Raw genomic sequence first — 20524 nt, 5'->3', positions numbered from 1 at the left:
TAATGTGTTATATTTATGCCAGATGGGCACTTGTATATGCAATATGCATATTGTTATTTCTGAAACAAAATGTTACTTGTAATGTATAATTTTCTTATTCTTAAGGGGACATATGGCCAGTTTCATGAATATTATCTTTAAATTTCGGGTTATTACACACACTCCATAATTATGTTAACTCTTTATATTTATGTGTTTATCATACATGATTCTAAGACAAACGTAAACGAAACTTTGTGGAATTTCCATGACTATCACAGTGATTATAACTTATTTATGTAAAATGCTTTTTTTTTATAGAAGTTCATTGGTATTCAGAGTGTGCTAAATTGCCTCGTGAGAAACTGCGTACAAAAAATAGTGAAGCGGAAAACGGATACTTGATTGCGGGTTCTCTAATATGTATATTGAGTCAGTTTTAAATGCATAACCTTAAATATTTTTCATAAAACTTTAAACAAGTCTTAAACGATTTTGCCAACTTTACTAAAATTTTATTGGTTTAACTTGGTCGTGTTGAATTATTTATTTTAGTTCCAAAGAAGTAGGTTATTTTGTGACTCATTTGAACAGTTTAATTCTTAAATAATCAGTTATATTCATATATACATAGACGGTAATGTATATCTATACTAATATTATAAAGAGGAAGATTTCATTGCTTGTTTTCATTGAATAGGCTCCTAAACTTCTATTCCTAACTACTGGACCGAATTGAAAAATTATTTTGCCATTAGAATCTTAAATTGGGATAATTTATAGATTTTTTTTTAATGTTAGGTATTAAAATACAAGTATGTGAAAAATAAAATTATATCGTGTACGTTGTGGAAATTATTGACAATACAACAAACTCATGTATGACAGTTTTATATAAAGCTTCAATAACGAAGAGTGTATAGTATATATACCCGTGCGAAAACGGAGTATTATACTCTAGTGTAGTATATATCTAGTATAGTATACTTACAGAATATTCTATATATATAAATTTAGGTCTTTATGTAAATAATATAGAAAACCAGAAAGTTCAACTGGAGATAATTACGGAACGAATGGAATGAAATTATTTAATTGTTTTAGTACTTGTATATTATCCTAAGCAATTTATATTGTTTCGGATGAATAAATAAAAGAAACTAATATTGCTGCACTTAAACAATCATAAACAACAATAAAGATACACATACATTTTGTGCCAGGAACCCTAACAACAATGTCTCGGCATCTGCACGCTAAACAGAGCGTACTGCGGCGACAATTTCCGTTGGCAGTTCGTCTGCAGTTGATTATTCTCGTCATAAGTCCCTATAATATATCATTTATTTTTGATGAGATAGAATTTTGAAGAGTTATAGCTACTGGTAGGATGCATCGTTTGTCCTGTACTATATTTTGATCATTGTAGGTTACGGATGTATGTAAGATAAATAAAAGAGATCGTTACAGAACTACTATATGAAACTTAAAACAAATCTATTTAGAAGAAAACACAACAACAATGGTATTGAGAGTTATCTGATTTTAAATCGATTGATAGTAGTGAAGATATCCTAATCGATGATTTAAACATTTTAAACTTTGTAGTTAGATTAGGTATTATCTATACTTATTATACTATAAATGGAAAGTTTTGATATTTGGTATATTTGTACTGAATAAACTCAAAAAGTTTAACACTTCCAATTTAAAAAGTTCGTTCACTGTTTGTAAGGCAATGGTTTCAAAATGACTTACTATGTTAATATATACAAAACTCACAAACTTAATAAAAACCCAGATGAAGCTGGAACAGGTTACTAGTGTTTTATATGTCAATAGTGACCCGTTCTGACATGAAATAGAATTAGTTCTGGAAATTACTCTCCATATTCAGATAAACTTTGAAGATTTGCGCTTCATAACTATATTATATTAGTTTCAAGTTTATAAACTAATAATATATTTTTGGAGTAAAAATAAATTAAGTATAAACATAGTTTCCTGCATCATATCTGCAATCCAATGACGACTTATTTGTCATCAAATAGGTGGAGCATAATCCAGTCATAATGGATTCTCTGTATGCATGGACGAGCTCGAATAATCGATTTGTTAACGATTGAATTGGTATCGAGTTGCTATTGTCCGAACTACGATCAGATGTCATAATTGCTATATTATCTTACAATATGATCCCAGAGCCAGCAATTGTACAACACTGAAAGTGGGGTAGCATTGAAGTTGTACAAATAATCATCAAATATGACACTATTGTCTTTTATGTAACTGAAATCTTAATCTGACGGCTAACCTTTAAAGTAAGTGGTAGACGTCTCTTATATATACATGAACAGCATCAGACATCATATCATTGTTTATGGCCGCGGTGCGTTTCGGAGTCACGTGTCCATGTCCTGTAGTGTCATCAACCAATAGCACTTACCAAGGATCTTGGCGACAGAAATAGGCGAGACAGTGGGTACCCCTGTCTTCCCAGACAACTTTGTACAAAGTCTACGTAGTTATTTTTACTTGGTACCATTTCACCGCGCCTGAAGCGGTTGCATAACATTTATATTTGCATACCGAGCATGTATTACTCTCGCTAACAATAGGCGTAGCGCGTTGGCGAAATTCCGCGACTGGTTTGGTTACTTGGTTACTGTTTCTATACGCACGCTTACCTATCAAGTGGGTTGATAATATACGTGAAATGTATGTCATTGTCAACTATTATGTAGCTGAATTTCATTTGCAACTTCCTATTTGATTTTTAATCCAAACTTTTCAAGAGATTTTTAATTTGATTGCTTTTGAATGCTTCGCGATATCGTCTGGATGGATTTTGGCGATTATTTTTACCATAAACAGGATTCACTCATATGTTGGCCTCGTTCTTCGGAGTTCGGAGACGGACAGGATTACGAAAATAGGTTCAATTTAATACAGTATCTATTCCGTCTACAGTCTGGGCCAAATTATGTGTGTCCCTCTTTGTACATGGAAGCCTTTATTATTTTAAAATATTTAGTAAATTGCGTAATTAATATTTGAGTTTTTCTATGCTCATAGATCAGCCATCCCCAGTACCTATTTAGTCTTCTCTATCTATTACTTCGCCAAAGCCTATTTCATCAGGATTTATTTCTATTTGTGGCACAATATGTTTGAGAGTTAAGGTACTTATCGAATCTGGTCATGATTATATACCTGTGAATGTCAAAAACATTAAACGGAACAAGACCTGTTACCACAGAGTTATATAATCTATGCACATGATTGGCCCTCTGGTAGTATGATCTTAATATGATATTGACGTTTTCATACTTATTATAATAACCTTGAAACTACGTCTGTTTTCCTTGAGCGGTAGGTATAGTCGCGTGCATTAATTTGTAGATGATGTAGTAGACATTTACTCATTAAAGGTATAAAATATTTTTATATATTTTTGTTATATAAAAGAAACTTAATTATTTTTGTAATATAGTTACTTTTATACCAATAAGTGACTATATTCGTGATCAGTGCTGTACGTACCTATATACTCGAAACGTGCGTATACTACAGGCTGCGTCGTTAACTACCATACCACCATGTACGTAGATATAAAGATAAGATTATCATTATCGTGACAGCGAGTAATACGTACTAAATAAATACTAATAATATTTTCGTTTCCGTAACAGAGTTTAATTTCGACTTTGTATTAATTGGGATATTATATTTAATGGACGAATTTGAAATTGTACACCAGTCTTCATAACACTCCCAAAAAAAAAAAAAACCAATAACCCCTCTTTGGGATATCTTATTATTTGAATAATATGATACTACGTAAATATTATTATTATGTATTTAAAAATAAGATTTAAATTTGTGTAAAATTAATTAATACTCAACAATTAATATTATATTTCTGTGTCACTGTCATATTGTAGAAAATGAGTAGACTGTCGTATTGTAAAGTACAGATTTTTTTCCTATATAATTAGCAGTGCATTTACCTTATATTTGAAGGATATAATGTAACCTTTATATTGTACCTTTAATAAATAAATAAATAAAAATAAAATAAATAGACGGTAAACTTCCTTTTTTCTACATAAATTAATATGAATCTAGATAAAATGTAGGTAGGGGGATATATTCGTATCTGCCTTTATCACAAAATAATACGACGTACGTATGCAAATGCATATTACAATAGCACTGATTTATTTAAATAGCTTTGTGTATAAATAATAATCCAGTGACCTCACATTTGCGACCTTGACGTTGAATTAAAACGATTTGTATCAACCTATTTTGTTTAATGATGCAAAACTTGTCACTACTCGAAAGCAGCTTCAGTTAATGTTTAGTCAATTTAACCTCATGATTGTTTGTCTCGTTCACAGGTGCTGAGAGTGAGTGAGTGAATAGACGTCCTCACTCAGGAAAACAAAGAAATCGGAAAACATCGAGGGTGGTGTGATGCTCGTTTGATTTACAGTGATTTGATTGTGATATTGTATATTGTTTGAAAGATAAGTGATCGTGTAGTGCATTTAGTGTATCGTTCGGAGTTCGTTTGATTCCATTCAGTTAATAATGCTCAAAGTGTTAATGCTCATCTCATCAGTTCCTGAATACGGCCGATGCCTCTAGTACATATACGTCCATATAGTGAATTGAAGAGTGTTATTTTGGAAAATAATAGTGAGAATATGTTTAATGTATCGCAATGAAAGAATCGATTAGTTTTTAATTTTTGCGAAACACCGCCATCTATTGCCGAGTAGCGGACCTATGTAGTACAAGACAGAATGGAGGCCGGTTACATACCGGTGTCGATTGGCAATGCTGGGAACGCGCCGCCTCCCAGCGTGGTGGCGCCAGCGACAAATGTGATACGCGCGCCTAGTTTAAAACGGGGTAAAATGGAGGAAGCCATCTCAGATCGGGTGAGTTGCTAATTTTTTGTAATATTATATTAAGTATTAATAATTATAAGAACAATTTAAACAATGTGTATTATTTGTTGCAAAATGTAGCATTAATTGAATCCAAAATATCTAATAATAATATCTCAGTAGTACAATTTACGCAGCGCCATCTAGTACCAAGCTAAGCAGACCTGGTGTTATGGGTACAAGACAACTTATGTAAATACATACTTAATATACAAACTAGAAAGTATCTCTAGACCAATACAAACCATCATACTCGAGAATACAAATGTTTATACCGCCCGAGTAATCGAACCCGCGACCATCGGATGTAAGGCGGTGTGCTAAACCACTAGACCATTGAGGCCGTTGAATATATGCTGTATAATCTAGTACTTTTCTAAAATAGTCTATAATTAAATTTATTATTATAATATCAATGTTATAAAATTATTGATATATTAATAACTAGTTTGTTTATTAGAGAAATAGTAAAAACATTCTTGTACTGTTTAAAAATAAATATTTTTAAATAGTTCCTGAAATATATCGCAGTATACGGACGTAGCGTAAGGTAATCTTTTTACTTTTGTTTTATAAACAGTGAAAAGATACAAGAAAAATCTCAACGTTAAACAGGCTGCTCTTATGTATTCTTTGGCTTGCCTTTGGCAGGCACAAGGGTTCTAGAGTTGAAATGTCGGTCGTCGTGAAGTGTTCTCGGAACCGCGTATACCGGAACCAGTGCCTGTGTAAATGACAAAGTTGAGAATGAAAGGCAAATTGTGGGCTGCATTTATGACGACCGGTGGTCGGTACGGTGGTCTAGCGGTTTAGCACGCCGCTTTACTTCCAATGGTCGCGGGTTCGATTCCTCGCACAGTACAAATATTTGTATTCATCTCTATATTCATCTATATGTAGTCTCTACCTAGTACCAGTGGGGATCAATGGCATAGTAGCCATTTTTAGTTCGAAAAACGGATTTAGATGGCGTCATTGGTATCGAATGGAATTCAACATTGTTTTGTAATCGTTTAAAACCCAAAACTATGTTTTTAAAAAGGTTTAATCTATTTTTAAAAAGTCATATATAGATGTTAAAATGAAATAATGCGTTTTGAAAAGTAATTTTCATATATTTACTCATTTTGTTGTTGCCCTGTATTTGTTTACAATTTAATCATTGCTAATTGGGGCTTATTGTTTCCAAAATACTTTCATAGATGGCGCTGTTTTCATTTGTATCACCGTATTTTAAATGTTTATTTTATATTTTCAAATAATAAGTACTTACTATATTATTATGATAAATTAAACATAAAAAAAGTTTAAGTAAATATAAAACAGCTAAACAAGAAAACCATATTATTCCAGTAATACTTATTTAGAAAGTGTTGCCATATTAAAAATAAATGCATAGATTTATCGATTTTTTCGAATAATCGATAACAAGATATTACAACGCATTATTCGATGGTGCTTTTAATTAGTCTTTGCAAACAGTAAAATTTCATCATTTTGTATTATACTCTTATTTGGAACGAATTGCAATGCATAATTTTTACTCGACGACGGCAAAATAGAGAGATTTTGACAGGTATGCAAGTACTATATATTTATCTGTTCGCTGATAACTTCGAAACTTGAAGAGGGAAATATTAATTAGATTGATCTGATACAAGTGTACTCTATTATATCAACCTCCACGCGGTCACCCTGGTAATTATAGCAATTAATGACATTAGTGACATAGTTCTTCTATTAAAAAAAATAAATACCTACTTATTGTAATTTAATGAATGAGAATTGAATGTGGTATAGAGTATATAAGGTCAGCTATACCTTTATGAAACCTCAATAAACAAGTGTTATATGGTATCTAAATTACTGACATTGGTAGCTAAATGTGAGGATCCTCGAATTTTTAAAAATACTCATAAGAAACTTTACAAATACTCGAATTTTGCTTTTGTAGAAGGATATTTTCAACCTTACTAAATTGTACAAGGTTTTGAAACGATAATCATTCATAATACTATGATATATTACTGATCCTAGTACCTACTATTCATGATAATTAGTTTTTTAATATCTCCATTCGAGGGTAGGTTATTCATAATTTATATTATTAGATTTCATCACAAATAAAAATATCGATTTAAAATCGTAGGTTGGTCCATATTTTTTTATTATATCGAAATGACAACGAGTACTGGCAACATAAATGAAATGTTAAAAATATAAAATATAGGAATAAAAGAATAGGATAAACGACTTTAAGTCAAATGCTTAAAACATATTTTCACTAGCATTGGATTTTTTCTCTTTTTTCATCATTTAAGTTAAGTAGGTACTTCAACTTTTGAATTGTTCCTGTTCAGAGTTCATTGAACTTCTTATTTTTTGTTTTTTGTCAAACTCAATAATTTAAATGTGTCTAAGGACTACTACAAATATTTAGTAAACTATCGTGTCTTTGAGGATTATCTCATACCAGGTATAACTATAAGTTGTTAAAAACTTGCATATGCATGCGTGTGTATCTTTCATATTAAAATATAATAAACATAGGTACTTGGTGACCGCTTTAATGTGGTATTATTATGTTTTTATTATTGTTATGAATGTAACTTCAAAAAACTAACACTGATTTTATAATTTTTGATTGATTGAGAAAATACTGAAAATTATTAATCAAAATAAAGTACTAAACAGTAGTATTATTTTTATATTTTATTAGAACTGAATGAATATGATGTATGAATAATATGTTTATTGTGCTAATAAGGTTACAGTATAGTTACTTTCATGTAAATTCATTCATGTAAGTTCATGAAAATGTAACATGGTATATGATATTGTTTTCAGATTTTCCTGACATCAACAACTTAATACTGAACAAAGTTTAAACAAATAAGAGATGATATTCTAAATCTCCTAGTCATTCAGATGAAGATAAATAACATTTTTACTGTAAAGAACAGGAGTTCAAAAGAATAAGAAATATATATATATATATATATGAACATTTTACTGTATAAAATAATAATGCAAGTAAAAATAAGAGAAAAAAGCAGAAGAAAAATCTGTAATTTATTAATCACAATGCAATTAATAATATAATTAAATAAGTAAGAAAGCAACGGACTAGTGATGAGAAGAAATTCCAAGTAATTATATTATGTGTAACCGACTGCAAATAAGTTTATGATTTAAGCTCATGATTATTATTATATTGCTTCATCAACAAATCCAGGAATATTTTGTGTACCAGGAATTAATTATGAAATGATTTAGATGAAATATTATGTCTTGATATTGATTTATTTGGAATATAATATAAAAATAACAGAAGTGTTTGAAGTTTTAGTGGTATAACAGACAAGCAGTGAAAGAAATATTATTGTAAATTATTAACAATTGTTTATTCTGTGATTAATAAATTATTTTAAAGTGTTTTATTACCTGAAATAAAAATTATGATCTTCAAGTGTTGTGTTCATGCAATGTTAGTTTCACCTCATTCGATTTAAAATGTCAGGAATTATTTACTACATAATGATTTTGTATTAGATGGTAATCATATATATTTTTTAATGCAATGTGTATAATAATTCCCATTTACATCAAAAAACTTTGTGTAAATCTATATTTCTCTGTCTATAGACTTTGGTTGTGGAGTACTAATAAGAAACAAAATCTAGAGACTGTAGTATATCACAGCATCCCAGAACCTTGTATTTAAGTCATATAAGGACTTAGTACCTACCTAATACTTGCTACTTTTTTAATCAATTAATTAATTTGATCTCAATCATCATGATGAACAATGATGATAATGTTGAGAATACTGCCAATGATGAATTTTATGGTGGTCATAAATAAATACCACCGTCACTATCGTCAACAGTCATTATTGATCTCATCATCATCACCGTTACCCTCCTTCATCCATATTGTCAAAAGTTACTACCTACTATTATGAACTGAAATGGTAAATAAGCTGACGATCCATCCAACCACGACGCTATCCGACGTACATAATATTACGTATATATTATTAAACAGCATTACGTCATCATGTCGTGCCCGCTATATCCCGCATACGTTATCATTCCGGAGAACATAGATGTTATGTCCAAATATCCTGTAATTTCGCAGCTTAATTTCAACTGAATAACAACTTACATAAATACCAAAAAACTAGCAGTAAAGGCGTAGTTTGTAGATATCAAGGTTCTAATAATAACATCAAAATAAGTACCTACATGTCATTAGCACCGATGTAGTATCCCTGAAAGAACCTACATATAACAGATTGATGGTTTGCAGATATTATTTTCAGTTTTACAAATTGCCAGTTTACCGTAATTAACTACATATTGAGAAATAATTATATACTGAAAATTATATGAGGTACCCATATGCACATTAATTGATTATAGCTAAAATCTATCACTATCACATAACAATTTAAATAAAAAAAACCGTATTAAAATCGGGCTATTCGTTAAGGAGCTATTGCTCCTTAACCGATAGCCCGATTTTAGTGCAGACGCGTTACGACATATCTTCGTCGGGAGAAAAAAAGTAGGCATGTAAAAAAGTAACTGTAACATAGTACATAGATACATAGGTACATTAGCCGTGTCTGTAGACTGTCAGCGAACAATATTATACCTACATTGAATTTTCGATTGTACCCAATCAGGAGTTCGATACAGTTATATATCTATTATGTACGTATCTTTGCAAAACAGATGTCATGTAGACCGAATTCTCTGCCATCTATTTTCATGCTTTATTACTAATCACCCACTAGTAATCCGAACTGCTTCAGATATAGCAACATCTAGCGCCTACGGCGGCGAAATAAAATAGCCCGAAGAATAGCCCGAGTTAGGAAGGAACCATTTTCTTGTATGGGATGGGGTATCTGTATGTAATATTATATTATCTGTGCTAGTACCCATAACACAAGTTCTGCTTTCCGTGGGATTGATGGCGCTGTGTTAATTGTGCACGGTTATTCATTTATAACCACTTTATTATAGAATAAAAAATTAGACGAATAAAATAAAACGTTTAAATATCTAACTTCTTTAGGGTATTGTTGGATAAACTAATATTTTTCATATTTAAATAGATTTCATTTTGAAAATATATTTCTTCAAATTATCATGCTATTATTAAATGTTTTCACAACTTGTTACCTCTAATTACTCGGCTTTTCCAAGAAAAATACGGTGTCTTTAGTTGTACAGTTACGGTTGTCAGTTGTCATCCAACTGTGGTCCGTGCCTACGACTCGACACAGCCGCATCGCTATCAACAATCCGATAAAATGAACTGATGTGACAAGATAATAAAATGAACTCTATACACAAGACTACAAACTATGAAATTGAATGGAAGCGAGCTCTTTAGAAGTATAGGCCGCGGGCCACAAACCTTCACATTAATGTTTACATAACAATGCTGTCATGAAAAACAAGTTTTGGTTTATTGCATCCTATTTAAATTACTTAAAAACCTAATTTCCTAGAAATGATATAAATAGCACTCGTTGATGTTTTTTCTCAAGGCGTGTAAGTAATAATATGATGTCATTGCTCAAATGACACATTAAATTGAGAAATTTTAATGGGAAAATGTTTGTCATGTGATCTACTTAGTTCGTCTATGTTTACATTCTTCATTCTATGGTATTTATTTTGTATGTTACGCGATATCATCATCCAAACTGAACAGCAGGTCAAATTTCAATAGAATTCGATTTTGTATTAATTTATTTTTAAACGTAATCTAGATTACATAGAATAATTTGACAACAATGTCACTTAGTTCTTTATATAATGCAAAATAATGGGCAATGCAGCAATCCGATGTTATTGTATAGGAATTAGTTTTTATACTAGACCGGTTGATTTCGAAACTTATACTCGTATGTTACTTGATTGTAGGGATGGACACTTAATAATTGGGTATCAATATTCTGTAGTATAAAATGTACATTTGTGTCCAGTAGCTTCGCAATTTAAAGGTGCACAAACGATTGAGTATATAATTTAAATTGTTCGAATTGTCATAAGTGCTGCGCCAGCGCATAGAAACTGACCCACTTAGTACAGGCGCAGAACGTTTGCGTGCAACCAATTGCATTCCGAATTTGCGATAGCAGATACGAATACGACTTTGTTATACGATGTCGTGATTACGGAGACAATTATTTGTTGAAATAATTAAAAATATTTATAGTCTAATATATACTTATATAGATGCGGTTATCACCACGAAGTTTTAGATTTTATAGTTGCCATAAATATTGTGGGATGATTTTTGTTACGCAATTTGGTAAAGAAGGAGACAGTTCACCTAATAGTAAGTGGTAATTATCCGCCTATATACTTATTTGCTAAGCACTACGGATATACCGCTAGCGATCATGTGTTGCCTTTTCCTTCATTGCTAGACTAAGTTGACTTGCATGTCTTAAATGATGGTAACCATACAGACGACATTTTACAAAGTCTAACTTGGTCTAAGTATCTTGTCAAGTTCCTATAACCATGTTGGTGGAAAGACATAATTAGTGTCAATTAGCCTTTCCACGGACTATAATGACGAATTTACAGTTTTTGTCAATTATTCTATGGTTATCAGAAAAAAAATGTGCGTCATGCAAGTGTATAGAACTATGAGAACATATCAAATGTTCTCATAGTTCTATACACATGCAGCGTTACATATATTTTTAACACAAATGTACAAATTATTCATTTATACATTTTCGATTTTTTATTTAAACTTCAACATGCATATGAATTATTTTTTTGCGTTCGTACCTACGTTTACTCACGAAATCCCGCAACGTAGACTTAGAATTAATTTTGTGAATGTTCCTTTATAAAAGTTTGAAATTTATTGAATAATAAATCTTTCTGGACACTTTGTAAATTTTCAATTAAATGGACCTATTAACTTTATCCAAATCTTACTTTATAACAGCTTGTTGTTTGGGTTATTTATACAAAAACTTACTTCTACATCTTCTAACATGCACAGTACTTACTTAATATTAGTTTGTTATTAATTATAATAATAAATCGTTCCTATCGATTACATTATTATAAACATTTGTTTATAAAAAAAACTGTTTTGCAATTGTTTGTGCCCTTCTCCAAAACAAGGTATGCATATGAACAAAAACAAGTAAGTGTATTTTATAATAAGTACAATACTATATTTCATAGAATTCAAATTGCTTAAGGCAATCTGTAAAGGAAAATGGATTTCTCATACTTCGTACTTCACCCATATAACTGTTATTTCTACAAACATCCAATAATGGTCTCGCCCTTACAGAACCCTAAAAATCATTATTCACACAGCGCAAATTGCCATGTAGTCTTTACTAGAAAAAGACGACTGACATGGGAAATGAGAAAGTGTGTGTGTTTGTGTGTTTACATGTTACTTTTTCTCATTAAACCTATTAAGAGATTTATGAAAATTGGTATACGAGTAGTATGACACTATTGACATGATCGTAAATTAAACATGGCTTATGTGTTATCGTGTGGAAATCTTAATAAATTTTACAGCGGTTTTTACACTGTGGAAACATACGACACGCGTGGTAACTCGATTAGAAAAACTAAAAAACTAGGCGGCAAAAATTAATTTGTGTAGACAGTATAAAAAATGTAATTACGTAAGTGCACGCTAGTCGTGAAAATATGGACAGTGACTTATTAATTAATATGCTGTTTATTGACTTTAATAAATGAAAAATTATAGCAACTTAAGCTGGTGCTGAATTAATTGTCATTTATTTACTTTTCTCCAAAGTTCATTATTTACACAAAAATATGAAACTAACTCTGAAATAACTTGATAATTAAATCTTGATAGTTAATAATATGATTATTGATATACAAAAAAACCACATGGTAAAATTTTAATTGTTTCCCAACTTTCTATTTATATTAACATCGTTAACAAACTTAAATAACCTAGCCTTAAGTATACCACGCCGGTATTCAACGGTAAAGCATAAAGTTCTCCGTGGCAATTATGGGAGTGCAATCTAGGCAACATTATCAAGACTTTACACTGTTCTTTATGTTATATTTTCATTTTTAATTATATTATTTAGATAAAATAAGAATTCCTTTCAAATTAACGATCCTGAACTTTATTTTATGTTCTCGAAACCTCTTCAAAGTTTGTTTTGTTTTTATTTTAATGCGAGCATATTACAGGTAGTACATTAAAAACAAATTATATCACTCATACGGCACCTTCAACAGCCAAATGCAGACATCCGCCGATTAATTTAAACATGCCTCTCCCACACGAACCATGAACCAATCCAGCCAGTGATGGTGTTAGCGCCGCGCGCGGCACTCGCTCTAGCACGTGCAATATAATTTCTCTCGTTCCGAGAGTAGTTCGAAATTGGAATCGATCTTGAAATTTGTGTTATCTGTGGCGATTTTATTCTGAAAAGTCGGAAACGTTTTGTGCCAGCTCTATTTGTATGTTTGTCGGAATAGAATTTTAGAGTGCGATTTGAGGTGTTATGTTATGGGTTATTTTGTTGGAGATTTTGGATGTTAAAGTATTCAGATGTGTGCGTTATATTTAAATGGGGAAAATGTAAGTGAAATATGTAGTTGTAAATCATTAAAATATGATCAAAAAACTTTTACATCTGAATATCTAATCACAAACGCTTTTGAGTGTATCAAATACATCGATTTCTTAGTTACTTACAGAAATGTGAATAAAATGTTATTACCTAAAGGACATGTATTTCCTAATCAATAAAATAGAAATAATAAATAAATCTATGTTGCAATACACAGAAATAATAGTTACTTAAAGAAAATTCCATTTCGGAACCGTAACCAATTTTCACGCCTAGGTAAATTTTCCAATAATAAACATATCTGAAGTGAAATTATATGAGTACAAATCAATTTATCGGGTACAAGGTAGTAACTTTATAATCTATGTATAGAATATATAGCTGGTTGATTGATTTTATATTGACAATAATTTAATTTTTTTTTAATATTAGTTCGCAGCTGTATTTGAAATAAATGTTCAATGTTATTTTTTGACATATATGTGACATGATATATTTGAACTGACCATCACTAATGATTGAAGTTTATAACGGTTTTTTAGATCTATAAAACTGAACATTTATATTTAACAACTTGATTAAACTATAATTTAAAAATGAAATACTTATTATTATACCAATGTAACCTATTTATTATTACAAAGCAATTTGAGGTTTTCATAAAGTAAAAATATTATTTACTATTTATGTAAGTAATATCATATGTTGTTGTATTTTGTCAGCCTGGATACTACTCAGCTAATGCTTATGCCAAAAATTGCTATGTTTCTTCTTTGTATCACTTTTATTTCTTGATAACTGTATTTATGTAATAAGATCACACATTGACCTTTGATAATGAATTTTATTATTACCTACTGCTAAATCTTGTCTATGATGTCTATTATGTTTTACAGTTTAATTATTAAAATTAAAATCAGGCTAGTCTTTGACAAAAAGAATAAGGGATCAAGGGAATAGGTAGATTGCAAAAAGAAATATTGAAACCTCTTAAATATTTGGATAGAAAAGGCGCATGCTATTTGGAAATAGAAGCTATAAGTTTTGATACTTATTTTTCACATACGAAGTCAAGCCAGTTAATTACCGGTTGGATTTTATATATCGGCTTTCAACAAAAACATCCTTTAAAGAGCATTTAAAATAAAATTCGAACCCGGGTATAAAGGGTCGTCCTTTATACCGCCTTACTGATTCGCCTATCAAATAATAAATAATTCGGTAACATATTGAGTTCATGGTTGCCACTACATTTGTGCATCTAGTAGGCCGGGGTTTTGGCATATGCAAGGGCACGTGCATCTATTAACTATTTATTTGTCTTTAAACAGACAATTGAAGAATACTTGACCTGAGAGAAGCTTGTATAAAGTCGTCTGCTTTTCTCATTTATACATAACTTATCTATAATATACATTAATATTAGGTGGTAACGTTTGTAAGGCTGTAATCTCTGGATCTACTCAACTGATTTTGAAAATTCTCTACCCAATAAAATGTTTGGGAGTATCATAGACTATATAAAATCACGCTACGACCGATAGGAGCGGAACTGCAATGAGAAATGTTAAAAAAACCGTAAAAATATGCCATAGACAAAGTTACGCGTATTAACTAGTATCATATATAACTGTATGTAACTTATTGGAAAGTATGTGTTCCAATGTGAGGGAGAAATATGGCTGGTACTGTTTTAGTGTTTACCTACTGTAGTAAAATATGTAATATATGCAGTTGTAATGTGACAATAGCAATTATGCGTTTGGTGATGGAATAAAAATATGTATACCACAATTCCTAAATGTCGTAAGAGGCGACTTAAAGAACTAAACACAAAAACTACGTCGAAAGAAAGGAACACTGGAAATACTAAATACTACCAAACCTCTTAGCCTAAGACTAAGATATATCCTCTACATAGAAGTGAAATGATAATGCGTTGCTATGGCGGTCATATTAAAAGGTGCTATGCTATAAATATGACTCAAGCGATACGCTCATGTTACAAGGATCAGCAAACGCCAATTGTATCAGTAGTATTACAAGAGTTCATGTGCTCCCATAAATGTTTACCATAAGGCAGATCGTATGCTCGAATGCCTTGAAATGCCTTTTGGTAATACTACGCAATTTTACAAAGTTAGGTTATAAATACAACACAAACAAACGTCATTGTCTGCCTTAATTAACAATATACGAGCATTAGGAATCCGGTCCAGCCATCTATGGTCACAAGTATTCTGAACTAAGCCCAGTTACAAATAGTAGGAAGCAATGTACGCCTAAAGCGATCCATGAAGTATTGCATTTATTAAAATTAAATGAGAACGTGTTAATTTATCATTGATCCCCAGTAGAGTAAGTAATTGGTTTGTTTAAACCGATTTCGAATAGGGCCGAAATTGAACTCTATTTTATTGTATTTAATTGATTTCTTATCTATTACGTTGATTTTTTTGATTCTGAACGGATTGTACATTATTTCTAGAATAGAATAGAATAGAATAGAAATCATTTATTCAAATAAACTTACATTGAAGCACTTTTGAATAGTCATAACATTTTTTTTTTTTTTTAATCTACCGCTCATTCGGAATGCTGTCTCATCACAAGAAGAACAAGCAAGAAACTTGTGTGTTGCTCTTTTAAATAATTTATTCTTACTTACAATTTAAGTTTAAGTGTGTGAATACAAACCACCGATTAGCACTAATTCAATTAAATACTCAAAAAGAAAAAAATATTGAATACATAACCAACTGGTTAAACAATTAATAAGAGGAAATCAGTCATAGTGATTAGAGCAGACCAGTCCCTACAAGCAGCACCCGTTCACGAGTATGACGGATGAGCCAGCCATCACTGCGCTCGACCATATTTTAGGGAGCCCAATGACCCGGCCCACCACGCCGCCACAAGTCTGGACATTTTAGTGAGCATGACTACTCAAAACACCAGACCACGTCATAGCTACTCACAATTGCCATCTGATGTTTATAGTATTCACATTTCACATAAGAATGCATGCGGCAATTAATACAAAACCCGCTACGCTTTCATATTTCTAAAATAATTGAATCAAGAAAGCAATGAGATAAACAAATTATAACGTTGTATGCTAATAAACTAATTATTTACTTGATATGTTGTCTTCTATGAATTCGTCTATCCTGTAATAGGCTTTCTTACATAAAAATTGTTTAATATAAGATTTGAATTGCCTCTCTGTCATATTTAGTGCAGATTCTGGCAGTTTATTATAAAATCTTACGCAATTACCATAGAATGAATTACTGACTTTGTGCAGGCGGCATTTAGGTAAAATTAGCTTATTTTTATTGCGTAAGTTTCTATTTGTACAGTCTTTAAGTTTTCTAAAACTGTCTAAATTCTTCCGTGTATACATGATATTCTCATAAATGTATTGTGAAGTAACGGTGAGGATATTTGAATCTTTAAAACACTGACGTAATGACTCTCTTGAACCCATACCATAAATAGAACGTATGGCTCTCTTTTGTAAAATAAATATAGTATTTATATCGGTTGCCTTACCCCATAGTAGTATACCATATGACATAATGCTATGGAAATAACTAAAGTATACAAGTTTAGCCGTCGCCACGTCTGTTAATTGCCTAATTCTTCTAATTGCATATGCAGCTGAACTGAGTCTATTGGCCAATTTTGAAATATGGGGCCCCCATTGTAATTTCGAGTCCACTGTTATACCTAAAAAAACTGTATCATTAACAAAATTTACTATTTCGTCATTAAGCAATAACTGTGTATTTATTGGTCTTACATTAGGAAGTGTAAATTTTATACACTTTGTTTTGCTGGAATTTAATAATAGGTTATTACATGTAAACCAATTTAATATAGCAGACATAGCACAATTTACATCGTCTAATTGATTAGTTTGACGTCCAATTTTAAACACTAACGAAGTATCATCCGCAAACAGCACTATATCTGCAATTTTCTCTACCATAAAGGGAAGGTCATTTATGTAAATTAAAAAGAGAAAGGGGCCTAAGATTGACCCTTGTGAAACGCCCATCCCAATATTAGCTCCCTTAGATTTTATACCGTCAATATCTACAGTTTGGACCCTATCCTCTAAATAAGTTCTCATTAATTTTAGATCATTATCTTTTATACCATAATGTTCGAGCTTGTACAGAAGTGTTTTATGATCCACGCAATCAAATGCCTTTGATAGGTCACAAAAAACTCCGAGTGCATCCTGTGACTTCTCCCATGATTGGAAAATATGTGTTATCAGCGCTACACCTGCGTCAGTGGTAGACTTGCCGGCGGTGAAACCATATTGTTGACTGTGAAGCAGTCGGTTATCCCTGAAGTGTTGTAACATTTGATTTAACATTATCTTTTCAAACACCTTACTTAGAACTGGCAAAAGTGTTATATGTTTATATTCGACTTGTCCCATACTAATAGCTGTACTGGTTTTTGTGGGTCAAAATATCCCTAAAACATTACAGAAAATGTTACTTTGGTTTACTTTAATGTATTTAGAATAGTAATAGCAAATATTTTTCTTCAAGCTCTGTGATGTTTCTTCTGTTAAAATGCAACAAGGAAAGTTCTAGTCCAATATATTTTGCAAGTAAAGGTATTGAATATTTCTTAAGATAAAAATAATATATAATGAGATGTACTGCAATAGGTAAGTAAGTACATTCACAATACCTTTTAATATATGTAGTTATAGTATAGTTTAGGTAAATAAAGTATAATCCGTATAGTGTAATCATGACCAAACATTGATACAGATAACAGATTCTTTATTCCTATTGAGATGTTCATTCTAACGCGCAGTTTCTACATCTGTATTGTAGATCCAGATCCAATGCCATGAAAACAGAGCGAGAATCGCTTTTCAAATTGGGAATATCAAGAATTTTTTACACTAGAATTTTGTAAATAAATGTTTGTGAATCAACGTATTTGTTATTCGTAACAAGAATTAATTAGTCGTAAATATACATGTTACAGGTTATTTTCATGTTTTAAAGACCTAAACAAAATATATTGTAAGAACATCCCATATTAATTATTAACTTTCTAATTCTGTAATCCGTTTTTTGGTCTCATAATCTGCGAAAATATACATAAGCCTTGATATATTATTAATGTCTTATGATATAGGTAACGAGCCCCCAAAGACAAGAAGAATTTGTTGTGCAATAAATCTTATTAGTTACTATTTCTGCTAATTTACATGCTGAAACAAAGTGTAGTTTTATGTACCATAAACGTTTATATTGTAAGATCTCGTACTATGTATGACAGAATGACATCACCGTGTCCTCAAGTAATCCGCGTTTATTATGTGTCTATATGTAAGTTTCCAATCATAAGTTTATTTATTATTCAAGGTAACAATGTTTTGTTGGTCCGTATTGTTAAATGGACCTGTGACTGATGGAATTACAACAAAACAGATCTAAATAGATAATATGTAGGGTAGCCGAATTTCATCATCCGCTGTAACCTTTGCCTTAACATGTGTTTGTTAATGATTTCGCTATGCCATCCTAATTTCGATCCCCGTTTGAATTGGACGGAGGATCGATCGAAGGGGGACAAAGATTCAATTATTGAGTATGATAATTTTACTCAATATTTTTTATAGACATAAACGTACTTTTTTTATGAAACTCCTAAACGGAGGCTTTATACTTGTATGTTACGCGATATATTCTTCAATTTTGTATTATCGATAAGGCATATGCCGTGTTGTTCACACTATAAATTCATGACGATTCAATTTGTTTATAGAGATATAAATTCTTATATTCCCAATTTTGTTTAATGATTCTGCAAGTTGACAGTAATTTATATCTATTAAATCTTTTAGAGCCTTGTTCAAAAGATAATACAAAGTTAATTAAAATCCAGTTTGAAATGTAGTTAATGCAATAAAGCTTTCAGTAGAATTATTCTGTAGAATTTACTCATACACAAACAGTCTAAACTGACTACTTATTTGATCGGAATCGGTAATTTCTAGTTTTGCTATTCATCATTAACTGTTTTAATGCGTAGGTCGAGTCATTGTATATCAAAGCCTTGACCTAGATGGTTTGCAATTGAAAAGGTGTTATTTGCAGATGATTTTAATATATGACTATATTAAAAAGTCACAGTCACGCAAATTGGTCAAGCGGGTGGTCAGAGAGATCTATTTATTTTTGCATTAAGATGTCTAATGCACTATACGACTAGTTGCCCATCCCGGCTTCTTACGGGTATATAATATTATAAAAGCAACGGCTAAAACAATGTAAGAAATTGTATAATTAAGCCGGAATCTATCAATTTTGTTAATATTTTTATGGAGTATTTTTATCACATTATTACATTTATATTGAAACAAAAATTTTCAAGCAAAAGTTATCCTGATTATTGATCCTGATATCCTGACAAAACACTAGTAATCAGTTATGTCTTTACGTGAATTTGACAATTTATTTTTATTTGCATAAATCATAACTAATTAGAAATCATAATAACGGTAATTACTTACCAATGAATTGAATAATCGGCTATTACGTTTAAATTATTACCGGTATCATACATAAATGGAGTATAATTGTTATTACGAATGCAAAAGCGAGAGTTTGTATTGCCAGGGTATGCGTTACCCACGTAATCTGATCTGCCTGATCTCCTTAGACAGTGTCATTCGTAGGCGGAGTTTGTCACGGTACAATTACAAAATGCTAAGGAAAAGAACATTTTTTGTTCACTTATGCTTATACTTTATATGTGTACTTAATTTTGACGGCCTCGGTGGTCTAATGGTTTAGCACACCACTTTATATCCGATGATCACGGGTTCGATTCCTCGTACGGTAAATATTTGTAGTCATGAGTATGATTGTTTGTATCGGTCTGGATGTTTCCTATGTATATTATGTATGTA

At 31.2% G+C, this 20524-nt stretch overlaps 1 protein-coding gene across 1 annotated transcript in view; it reads left to right on the top strand.

The window, feature by feature from the left end:
* The window catches only part of LOC131850286 (mitogen-activated protein kinase-binding protein 1), a 99452-nt gene that overhangs the window by 14062 nt on the left and 64866 nt on the right, over positions 1-20524 (top strand). Inside the window, exon 2 of the mRNA XM_059200499.1 lies at positions 4383-4928. Within this exon, the coding sequence (XP_059056482.1) occupies positions 4791-4928 (138 nt within the window). The 5' untranslated portion in view covers positions 4383-4790. The remainder of the gene's footprint in view (positions 1-4382; positions 4929-20524) is intronic.

This window comes from Achroia grisella, unplaced genomic scaffold (assembly GCF_030625045.1).
Source record: "Achroia grisella isolate CSIRO2021 unplaced genomic scaffold, CSIRO_AGI_Agris_v1 utg114, whole genome shotgun sequence".
In the NCBI taxonomy this organism is placed as follows: domain Eukaryota; kingdom Metazoa; phylum Arthropoda; class Insecta; order Lepidoptera; family Pyralidae; genus Achroia; species Achroia grisella.
Note: the sequence above shows the minus strand (reverse complement) of the source record. Positions and strands in the feature narration are given on the sequence as shown.